This window comes from Poecilia reticulata, linkage group LG1 (assembly GCF_000633615.1).
Source record: "Poecilia reticulata strain Guanapo linkage group LG1, Guppy_female_1.0+MT, whole genome shotgun sequence".
Taxonomy (NCBI): Eukaryota; Metazoa; Chordata; class Actinopteri; order Cyprinodontiformes; family Poeciliidae; genus Poecilia; species Poecilia reticulata.
This window is the reverse complement of record NC_024331.1, coordinates 18,353,319-18,365,521: the sequence shown is the minus strand read 5'-3', so window position 1 is coordinate 18,365,521 and position 12,203 is coordinate 18,353,319. Positions and strand designations below refer to the sequence as shown.

Genomic DNA, 12,203 nt, shown 5'->3' with positions numbered 1-12,203 from the left:
TATATATATATACAACTGTGTTGATCTTATTTTAAGTAAAATGGCTGCAGCATAGGTTGAAAGGATACAACCTCTTCCCAGATCAATACCCTGGTTTTCCTAGATTCCTAGAAATTGGTTTATTGCTTGATTTGGAAAATGTAATTAATGAGTTTTTGTTCAATTGACCCAATGTAGATCATCAGAAAGTGCATATATTTACCACATTATGCTTGAAAACAACTGGCTAAAAATTCCAGCCCTCATTTGCCTTAAAATAAATAAATAAATAAAGATTTTTAAAAAGTCTTAAACTGAAGCACTTGGTGTAAAAGCAGCAGAAATATTACCGACTAGTTAGCATCTTGTATAATACCGGTGCTTCACTCTGGTTTTTATTTCATTGCGAACTTTGAGGGGAACTGTGATGTGGATCGTTCGAGGTTTCTTGGTGGTCTCAGAGTGACTACATTTCACACACATTCTTATTTTAAAGCCATGTGGTGGCCTTACCACAGGAACTCTGCATGACAGGAGTTTTGACAGCTCGTTTTCCATCCTGACTTGGCATTTCTTTTTCACACTATGCAGCAGAACGTGTCTCTGACACTGGCAGTATGATATTGTCTATTTTATTTTTAAATATTTACATTTTCTCTAGGAAAGACAATAAAAAAATTATAATATTTGACAAGCCATTGTTTACTCGTCAAATATTACAAGCTCCAGTGATATTTTTATGTTGTTTTTCCCACCTGTGTTTTACTGCATTATGAAATATTGAGCAGCCTATGGGTATTAGTTGTTTATAGCACAATTTGTGGCCTTATATTGATTAGTAAACAAATGTCAAAGTAATGCTTTTTTTTTTTGTGCCATAAATTTAATGCTGCATATGCACAACTTGTGATGTTTACGTGTGTGTATGTGTGTGTGGGTGTGTTTGTCCGGATATGAAGCACACAATGCTGGGCCAACCTTGTTCAGTTGTGCTGACCACAGGCAGGAGTCGGTTGTTAAGCAAGCACGTCTAATTTACATGGCTGCTGTCTTAGTGTGCAACAAGCCCAGCTCCGTTTCATTGTTTTGACTGCAGTCCCTTATGCAGCACACATGGACATTTCCCCCCCTTTTGCCTGCTGTCAACCCATATGACCTTCACTGAGGTGGAGGTCATATCCATGATGCTGAAGCTTTAGATGTCAGTCATGTGATTTCTTTTTTAATAATGTGATCAAGGATGGCTAAGAAAACATATAGAGGCTCTAGGAGAAATGAAGCTCTGTGCATATTTGTGCACATGCTTGCCTCCTATTTGCTTCCTTATGAATTTATTTTATTTAGTTTAGCTTTTTTCACTCTTTAAGGTTTCAGATTATCAAACACATTGTTTTTTTTATCAGACAAAAATAACCAAAATACATTCTGGTTCGAGTGTTTACAGTAACTGGTAAATAAATCTTTTACCTCAGTGCGGAAGACCTAACCTCACTCTTTTTTGCAGAACTATATTAATTCTTCCATGTTGATCATAAATGGTCTGCAGATCATGCCATCAACACCTGATTCAGACTTTGGCTAGGCCAGTTCAAAACCTGCTCTTTTTTTGTCTTTGCAATATGGACTTACCGAAGTGCATAACTCAAAGTGCCCTAAGCCTCAAGGTCGCGAACTGATGGTCAGACATTATTTTGTGTCTGAACGCAAAATTTATGAGAGTACAAGTATGGCACAGCCTTTAATTTTAGTTTCATCAGAACACAGGACATGTCTCCAGAAACTCATGTCTTTGACCCTGAGTGCATTTGTAAACTGTCATTTTCTAATCTTTTTGGAGTAATCTTTGTCCTTGCTTAGTGGCCTTTCAGCCCATGATGGCAGAGAACTTATTTCAAGGCAGACAATGGGACCGTCTACCAGTTTGAAACAAGGTCTTTTGCAGGCGCTCTAGAATTGATATAACCCTTTCACATGAAAAGGACGTTCATCTCTGGGGCGCAGAATCTGCCTCCTTACTGAATAGCACAGCTGGACATTCCCGTGCAACATACCTTGTTGTCTGAACTGGTAAACTTGACACCGTCAGAAATCTGGGAATTCTACTTAAGCATGAATTAGAGGCCCTCAGTTTTCTTCCTGATATCTTTCTTGCTGTTTTTTGTTACCTTAATATACAAAACTTAAAGAGCCATGGGGAAATCCTCTGGGCTTTCCGAACGTTCTGAAAAGCACAACAATCATATTTTATGTCAGTTCAATTAGATAATTTTAGTAATCCCAACCTGTCCTAAAACAATAAATGTTTAATCAGTTTTATGATCTAACAGTAAGAAAAACAGGCCATGTTTCTTTTTATGCAGTGTATGCAAACATCTGGTTTTCAGGCGTGTATTCCTTCCGTTCAGTGGAAACTTTGTCATCCCTCTGAATGTGTCACTGGAAAAACGATGTCTGGATTTCCCATCTGGATCTCTCTTTTTTTTATTGGATAACATGGAGATCTTGAACTGTTGCAGGGATAGATAAGTGATTAACATTTGCAATTATGCTCTCCGAATAAATGTTGTCTTTAATTATATGAACCTTTGTCTATTTGAATCTGGTTCTTTAGGAACATATTTGTCTCTCGCACAGTTGACCAGTAAAACTTAAGCGTTCATAGAATTTTTTTATATCAGAACATTGATGCTACTTAGTTGTCGCTAATGTTTTTTCTTTACCACTTTACATACTTCATGTGTTAAAGCAAGACTACTAAGAAGAACATTGGAGGCTGCAGGAAGAAATTTTGTAAAAATGCCCAGAAGTGGGTGATTTCTGTCGCCTACGTCACACCACAGAGAGAAATCGGTGCGTTTAAGAGCCTCTTTGTCACCTTGATGAGCCAGCAGACAAGCAGCTGACAGTCTCTGACTGGAAAAGTGTTTGCCACTTTTGGACTAATAACATATTGTTTGCTTAGTCTTACAATCAGCGTCTTATCACGCCCGTGCTGTCCTCTGTCCTGATCATTGTGTCTTTTTCTTTTTTGAATCAGATGACAATGTCCCTGCAGGAGCTGGTTGCACCTGAAGCTGTAACGGTAAGGAGGTCAGCTTTTAAACGATGAAAAAACCTTTTCCACATGTGGTTAATAATAATAATAATAAAAATAAAAAAAACTCACAGTCTGCCTCTTAGTTGTTGCTATAGAAACGCATTGTTGCTCGTTAGCACTTCTGAGTCTTGTGTGGTAACTATGTGCAGACCAGATTTAGATGCTTTTGCTTGTTCCAATGTTGTTCACACATTTTTACAATGTGTTTAATATTTGCCTGCGTTTAGTCGCAGCCTGATTTTGGCCGATTCAAATACAATTTTCCTTGTATTTCTCATACTCTGTAGGTGCCTGTGCTGGAGATTGACAGAAACACAGCTGACAAGGTGATGTTTTGTCTTTTAGATTTAACCTGCAAATGATGAAAACTATCATGAATCTGCTAAAATGTTTAGTGCCGCATAATATTGAGCTTTATCCGATTTTCTCACTTTAGCTGACAAGCTTCAATGTGTATGTTAGGATGTAATGCGATTGTCCATAACAAAGTAGTCCTAATTATGTGAAAGAAAAAGGATAATATATGGCTTAACATTTTTTTGTAGATAAAAATCAGAAATTATAGCATGCTTTTGTATTAAATCTTTCCAACTCAATACTAGGTAGAGCCACGTTTCGCTGCATTTACAGCTGCTTGTCTGTTTGACCAGGTCTCTATTAGCTTTTGAAGCATCTGAAATTAATGTTCATTCTTCTTTGCAAACCAGTTCAAATTCATTCAGGTTGGACGGAGAGTGTCTGAAAACGTTCACTGCTGTGTCTTGCCACAGACTCTTAAGTTGGATTTAGGTCTGGACTTTGACTGGGACATTCTCATTAAAAGATATATTTTAACCAAGATCATTGCAGTAAGAAACATACTGCAGTGGTCTTGCTGAGGTTGTATGTTTAGGGTTGTTGTCCTGTTAAATGTGGGACTCTATTCCATTTTCAAGTCCTTTCCAGCCTTTAACAAGTTTTCTTTTTTTGGAATGCTCAGTATTTAGCTCCACCAGGCTTTCCATTAACTCTGGGTAGTTTCTATGTCCGTATGGATGCATGATTCTGGTATCAACTGGGGTATTGTGTTTAGGAGGATGTCCAATGTTTCCCACCACACACGGCATCATTTTGTGGGCCAAAAAGTTATGGGTTTCTCCCCCACCCCCGAATTGTTTTCTTCTTTTCACTATTCAATAAAGGCCTAATTTATGGACTGAGCTACTCCTAGTTGCCTATCAACAGATTCTTTCACTAGAGCTGTGGATCTCAGGCCTCTTGGCTGCTTCTCTGATTAATGCTCTCTTTGCCCTAAGTGTCATAGGTGAAAGGCTTAGGTCTTTACGGGTTTACAATTGTCCCATTTCGGTTTCATTTTCAGATGATTTATTGGACAAATATTTTTCAGATTTTCAAAGCTTTGCATACTGGATTATAACCTAATCCTGCTTTAATCGTCCACAACTTTCTTCCTGATATGTCTGCTGTGTTCCTTGGTCTTCTTGATTCTGTTTGTTCACTAATGTTCCCCAACAAACCTCTGTGGATTCTATTTGCATGTATCAGAGAAGAGGATCCAAAATGCAAATGGACACCACACTTCAAATTTATTTGCAAACTTTTTACTTTCACTTCCCTGCTATGGAATGGTATGTGTTCATCATAAAGCCCCAAAGGCAGCATGTAGTAGCATGAATTTATTAGTATGTCCATACATCCGTTGACAGAAGCTGACTGTGGTTACATTGCAGTGTCTTGCTTTGTCCACCAGGTGGTGGAGCATCATGTCGGCTCTGGCAGGCAGCCTGTGGTCAGTCCCAAATACTGTCCAGGAGCCAACAACAGCCCAGGTTACCGGTGTGAAACAGGACACTGCTGTGGAGAAACGGGCTGCTGTACCTATTACTATGAACTCTGGTGTAAGTACCTGGTGCTACTTTTAAATTATGATGAAATGTTCAGATTAAATGAGTGCAGGTAATGAAAAGGTATTATCAGGGAGACTTTTGTAACTTTTTGTAACCTTTATTCGACACATTATATATATTTAATTTTACTTGAACATTACATTTTTAAAGCAGACTTGAGGAAATTTAGACAATTATAGAAACATCACAAAGAGCAAGGAAGGCTCATTTATTCAATATTTCAGGTCAAATATTTACAGTACAATAATAATAATAATAACAAACTATTTGACCCTTACAGATATCTTCCGTTTTTGCTTTTTTGTCACAATTTATGATCATAAGACTTTTTTGGGGGGATCAGACAAAAATAACCAAAATAATAAATACAAAGAGCAGTTTCCAATGTGATAGACAGAAAAAAATATCAAAATCGGCCTACCACTGTGTGAAGATATAGCTGTTCTCTTGTAATTCACGAATTAACTGGGATTAATCACAACTTTTGGTTCAATTTCACAAGCAACACCCAGGTCTGGTTACTGCCAGGCACATAGAATCAATAAATCACTTTGAATGAACCAATCCGACAACATGAAGTAGACTCAAAGACCTCAAAAAGCAACACACCTTCTGATTTAAAAAAAATATCACTGATATCATTCAGTCTTCAAATGGTAACGAAGCCTTTTCTACAACCCCAAACCACTTTTTGATAATACGCAAGAATTACAGAAATACTCTGCAGACCGTTGAGACAAAAGTAAAACGTGTGGGTCTTATTACATTCAGTTTAAAACTTACACAACATTCAGCATCATCTATCAGACAAGGTCTTGGTAGTGTGATGGTTTTTGGCTTCTGGGGTGTTTCTGCTTAAATCCGCTTTACCTTGACAGCTAAAGTCTGGCCATCAATACACAGGACAATGATCTAAGTACACCAGCAATTTCAGATTTTCTTGAGTAGCCTTTAAAGTTCCAATCCTGGAGGATGAACTTAACCCTTTAGCAGTTCACCAAAATTCCTCCAGAGGGTTGTAAAAGACACTTCATCAGATTTTGCAGAACACACAAATTATTGGGTTTATGAGAAAATAACTTTTTTCAGAGTACTGTTGAACCTCAGGGGCCTTGTTTATGTTTCGTACTACTAACCACTTGTGATCATAGGGACACGTGATGCCAAAACACATTGATCCTGCCTTTTGGCCTCCTGCGACTGATTGATGAACGTGCTGGATATCGTTGTTTATTTACAGAGCTGTCTTGCTTCCCACAGGGTTTTGGCTGCTGTGGACGGTCCTGATCCTCTTCAGCTGTTTCTGTGCTTACCGGCACCGCCGAGCCAAGCTGAGAATCCAGCAGCAGCAAAGGCAAAGGGAAATCAATCTAATCGCTTATAACGGAGCCTGTAACTACCCGTCTTCGATGTTGGACCTCAGTATGTTGAATTTATTCTGAAGTCATTCTGAGCAGCTTTAAATGTGATTCATTTGAGTAAATCGTCAATTTCTTTGACTTGAGAATCTCCAGATTAAATTCATTAGTAAAAAAAAAAATCACAGTGGCAACAACAATAAAATGTTCCATTTGGCCACAACATTTTATACTTCAGATGGGAACTATTGAGAAGTTCTCATTGGTTCACAAAAGAAGAACCAGCAGCAAGAACTCCCAAACAGGACTGCAAGAAAAGAATGATGTCTTTTTGTTTGCACAGCTCTGGGAAAGAGAACAATGTTTCCTTTTCTTACAGAGTATGTGGTAAATTGTTATGTATTTTATCACAAATTTTAAGGTATTATACACCAACACAAAGTAGTGCATCATTGTGATTTCTTTTTTATTCAAGTGAAAATAGGGAAAGAGCAGAGCCAAACAGCCAGAGGATCGGTGGTTTAAATTAAATTGTTTTCACATGTTAGAATGGCTCAAAATCCAAATCTTAATCGAATTCAGAAAATTGGGAAAGACTTTGACATTGCTGTTCACGGATGCTCTCCATTCAGTCTGACTGAGTTAGTCGTTGTGAAGAACAGCAAAAAGCTTAGTCTCTTTTGTAGAAACAGAGCCCAAATTTTGCAGCTGTAATTGAAAGAACGTGAATATAAAAAGTATTGAACTCGGGGGCGCTGAATGCAAATGCACACCAATTTAGATTCATGCTTATGACTGTGTTGAACTCCAATTAATGATGTTTGAAACTCCAAAGCTAACTTGATTGGTGGAATTGTTAAACCAATTTTTGCTTCCCTCAGAGCACCAGTGTTTACCACTAAATTCAAAAATATGATCAAATGTTGTTGCTGTGTACAGTTTAGTGATCAAATCAAATGTATTTATGTACTTGGTTTCCTGAAGAAGCCCAGTTAAAATTTAGAAGTTTTTTTTAAGTTGTAAATAGTTTATTTTCCCTTTTATTATTATCATAGTAAATACTATAAAATATCATGACATTCAGCAAGGTCCATATGACCCAGCCCTACTTTTAGAAAATTCTTATGAAATATACTGAAGTTTGTGTTTCAACAATACAAAGTGCTTAATTAAACATTTAAGTAATGCTTTGGTCAATTGTAATTATGACAGCAACTGAGTGGCTGCTGGACGTAATTCTTTGTAGCTTATGGCAAAATAAAACCTTTTCCAGGACAAAAGATGATTTTAAAATTTTGCTGCAGGTTTCCTGACTTCCCTGAAGCTGCCCTCCTATGAGGAGGTGGCTGCCCAGCCCAGCACGCCTCCTCCTCCTTACAGCTCCATCTTTGCCCTCCAGGGAGGGACCACGGCGGGGCCCAGCTCTTCTTACCCCCATCACCACCACCACCGGCACCCCTGTCCTCCGTACCTGGGCCCTGGCACCAGTGGGCTGACCTCCTCCCAGAGCTCCGACAACTACACCAGCTGCTCCTGCGAGTCCTGCTCCCTCACCTCCCCATCCAGCACCTCCTTCTCGGTCCAGGTGACCGACGAGACGTATGACAGCAGCCATATGTCCACACCCAGCGAAGCTGGGGGCGACTACGCTGTCGTGCCGAGGTCATTGCCTTCCCCGTCTCAAGTTCCCCCGGACGTGATACCCACCGCCACTCCTGACGTCATACCAGTGCAGCGACGCTCCTCTGCTGGCAGCGACGGACTCTCGCCTCCTTGTCCTCCGCTTTCCCTCCCTTTACACTCACAACTCTCACATCCCACTCGCCTCCCTCTCTCCCCCCTCATTCTGTTGTCTTCTGCTCCTCCCGGCCAAGTTCATTTTCTCGTGCCCTCCGACCCACCGCCGGCTCTGGAGGAGGCCTCACCCTCACCTTATGATGTAACGCCCTCTCCTTCCGTAAAGGATCTGCACTCGCCGAACACAAGTAATAAAGAGGAGCAAAAACAAGACAGAGACGAAGAGGAGGAGGACGAAGAAGACGAGGAGGATCACTTCAGTCACAGACGGCTCACAGGCGACTCTGGCATCGAGGTGTGTCGCTGTCATGTGAGGAGAGGGGAAGACGAGCTGCAGAAAGGGCGCTTGGATGAGGGGAAAGGGAAAGGAGCGGTGCAGGGAATCGGCGGAGATTCCCCCGGATCAAAGCTCGGCATGCAATCGTCCGTGTTGGATCCGTGCGAGGAGGTTCCCTCCTCTTCCGCTGTCGTCTGCAAGGTCGGCGAGGCCGTCATCACCGTGGAGTCCTCCTAACCCGACAGCTCGCACGAGGTGGCTCGGTAGGCAGGAGTTAGATGTTCATGCTTTACAGGATTTCTGTAGATCAGGACGAGCAGGTGAGGAGTTGGGTGAATCACTGAAGAAATGTCTTGCAGGTCTTACTGTAATAGCTGAGAGGAGCGTAGGTGTGTCTGGGATTTCTGATCACTTTGCAAACAAGGCGCTCCCGGAAAAAACTCAAAAACTGAATATTTATATTGGATGAGAGAAATGCCTGGGTTTACGACAAGAATAAATCAATAAATACAAAATGAATAAAAGTGATTCAGTTATCATTGCTGAAACCACTTAGCAGTAGCAATGGCTTTGCTGTTACCTGGCATGCATTGCATGCAAAACCCACAACAAAGGTAGTCCTTCTCTCTTTCCTTTCTTTCAATCTATGATTCAGTGTTGCCCTCACAGGGACATTTTGACATGGAAACCCCATGTGTCTGGTTCTGGTTGGCTTTAGAGGCTCTTTAGGAGAGACGGGGAGTTTAAGATGTGAATAGTGATTTTAAAAAAATTTGATTAAGACTGTAATAGTTACGTTTTTTAAGAAAGATTTGACTAGAGATTTGGACTTTTGTCTAGAGATTCACCAATCAGTTTAACAGTCTTCCCTTGATCTACTTTATATATACATTATTTGATTAGTGAAATCAAATAAAGAAAAATATACCCTATATATTTTTCCTGTTCTAACAACTCCCAACCTTTTTGGCCTGTAAATGGCTTTTTGAATTCTCTTACATACAGATACAGCCACAGATTAGGGTATTATGTTGTAATTCTTTCATTGTTTTTCTTGTATTTTTAAGCTTCTACCTCTATGAAGAACATGCAGATTGTTTTATTCTATGTTTTATCGGCCATGGCTGATTCTGAAATGTAGATCTACGATGATGTAGAGTCAGTCAAAAATTGAAATCGGATAACTTTAATTGGGTATGTGCTAGAAAAAGCTGTATCTTTAATGTTTTTATTTTTACATTGTGGACAGCTGTGTGCGAAGTCAGACAGCTAAAATTCTGTTGTTTTTGGTCATTGAACAACTTTCGACTGTTTTAGATTTAATACAGCAAAAATACTAGGATCCACTGCCTTACATACCACTGTTCATTTCACATATTAAAGTACAAAGCACATCGTTAAGCCTGTTAAAACACTAAGAAAAATATTAAGGATCACTCTAGGCGTGATTCATAGAAGCCCGCTGCTTCGAAATAAACCTGGATAGTGAGTGCTACGTGTTCTTAACTTTCTTTCTACAAAGTTGGATTAGCAAATACTGAACACAGACGTGCTAAAAATAGAAGGTTTCACCAGCATGCATCCCGTTTGCTTGTACAAGAAGCCAGAAAGCAGCTGTGTTTTAAAGCTTTCACATCTTTACAGTGGTATTATTGTGGTTCCACTTCGTCGTTCCAGACTGTTAGGTGTGCATACTGTAATTACCAAGTGTTTAACTTTGGACTGAAAGTGTCTTGGCGTGTTTCCAGTGAACCGTTGCTCTTTTTGAAAGGCGACATGAGCCTGTCTCCTCCATGAACCCGACTGTTGAGTTTTTATAACATTTTAAAATCAACTTTTGTCAACTGATGATGAATGTAGAAAGGTTATGCATTCCGACGAGCAAAATACAGCAAGCTGCACGGAGGGCCGCGTCGCGACTACGCAGTCAGACAACCGGGACTGGTTCTGTGTCTTTCAGTATTTTATAATGTTGAATATTAGACATGAACTGAAATGAAATGAGAATTTTTTTATTTTTTTTATTTCCTGACCATTGCCTCATTTGGTTGATGTTTCTAAAAATAATGAGCTGAACACAGCGCATGATTTCTACCTGTAAAGTGTTTCCTCATCTGCCTCACTGTTGCTAGGTAGACCAGTATGTGGCTACGGATTGGTCATAAAATTTGTCTGTAGAAATAAAATGAAACAGAATTTCAAGTTTGATCTTGAACTTTGAAAAAATAAAATCAAAAACCTACATTTTGAAAGTGAGGAAAAAGAAAACTACACATAAAAAGTTAAAACTCAATATTAAAATAAGCTACATTTAAGCAGGAGGAAACTTCAATTTTGATTTAAAATACTCAAGACTTTCTTCATTTCTGTGCTTTTCAAACAGTATCTTGAAACATACAAATAGTCTAGCCCTGATTTAACGTCAGTACAAATTGTTCGAGTTTGAGACAAGAAGTTGTTTCAGATCAATCTTTCTGTGTATTTGTTCTGCTATAATGGAATAATTGACTTTGTAGTTCACTGACGAAAGGCCTCTTGACTGTCTACATTGAAAAGCTGACATGACTGTCAGTTAAAATTGTATCGTTTTTCATGTAAGCTTCATGAGCTGAAAAAGGATTTCTTTTCAAACTGTGTACAATGTGTGGTTTGTGACTGTTGGTCCTCTGGACTAAAGAAAATCTTGTAGAAGTGATTTGATCTTAGCTGATCAAAGTATTTTGTGCCTATAGATGAATACAGATACTCAATGAGCCATTCTGTAGTTTCTACATGCTTTCATTAGATTGTGATTAGCTCTACTTTGACGGATGTTTTTAAAGTGCTGAAAGTTTCTTTATTTTGTGAGACTTAGAAAGATAAACTGTATTTAGCAATAGTACTTGCACTTTTTCCTTTTTCTATTCCATGCTGATTGATGGGACATAAACTGTTATAAACATTTACCTCTTAAAAAAAAAGATGTGTGAGCCATGCTGGTTGGAGACTATCTGTTCTTTGGCTTGATTTTCCTCCCAAATGCAAAGTGAGATTATGAGGTCTTACCTTTGATTACCTTATATTTTTATTTACATGTCTAAACAGCATTAAGTTTGAGATTAAATAAAAATTATTTATAAATAAAACTATTTATCTGCAATATTATATATGGCCTTCAAAACAACAGTAATCTTATTAAAGATGTGTAAAAAGCCTTTGGAAGAGAAACACCCGACTGCATCACACTTTGTCTGCCGTTAATAGTGGGCCTGAGGACCTTTTTCACATCTCCACCATTTTTCATGTCAAAGCACAAGGTTCCAGTTAAAATGTCACCATAGTACATATATGGTGGTAGGATAGAAAATTTTTGTTCACAAATTCTTCTTCTTAACAAAAAACATTTTGGATGTCAATAATTCTAATGGTTACATAGAGACTTTGTGACGGGGCATTTAAGCGAAATAGTTTCTCTTGTCTTTTCCATTTGAAAGAGAAATGTTTCTCGGCATTATGGGATATTTATATCCTGGGGAAATATGAAGTAGTGAATTTCTGAATAAAATGTCTTTAATTCTGATCAAAAAGTGAAGAATAGCTTATTTCCAAAAATGCTTGATGCACATTTATTCCTCATGACTTGATTTTCTGTGATTAATCTTGTAAATCTTGATTAATCACACGCACACACACATAAATATGTTTGTGTGTAATATTACTGTAATATATAGTAATACAGTAATACTGTACTGTAAAGGTTGTAACATTACCACTCTTGTAATAAAATATCACTTCTTTTTAAGGCTTTT

General features: G+C 38.6%; 1 protein-coding gene across 1 annotated transcript in view; it reads left to right on the top strand.

The window, feature by feature from the left end:
- The window catches only part of LOC103466399 (proline-, glutamic acid- and leucine-rich protein 1), a 14,288-nt gene extending 3,268 nt beyond the window's left edge, over positions 1–11,020 (top strand). The window contains exons 2-6 of the mRNA XM_008411941.2: positions 3,017–3,061; positions 3,364–3,402; positions 4,827–4,974; positions 6,244–6,405; positions 7,646–11,020. Of these exons, the coding sequence (XP_008410163.1) occupies positions 3,017–3,061; positions 3,364–3,402; positions 4,827–4,974; positions 6,244–6,405; positions 7,646–8,652 (1,401 nt within the window). The 3' untranslated portion in view covers positions 8,653–11,020. The remainder of the gene's footprint in view (positions 1–3,016; positions 3,062–3,363; positions 3,403–4,826; positions 4,975–6,243; positions 6,406–7,645) is intronic.
- The last annotated feature ends 1,183 nt before the right edge of the window (positions 11,021–12,203 follow it).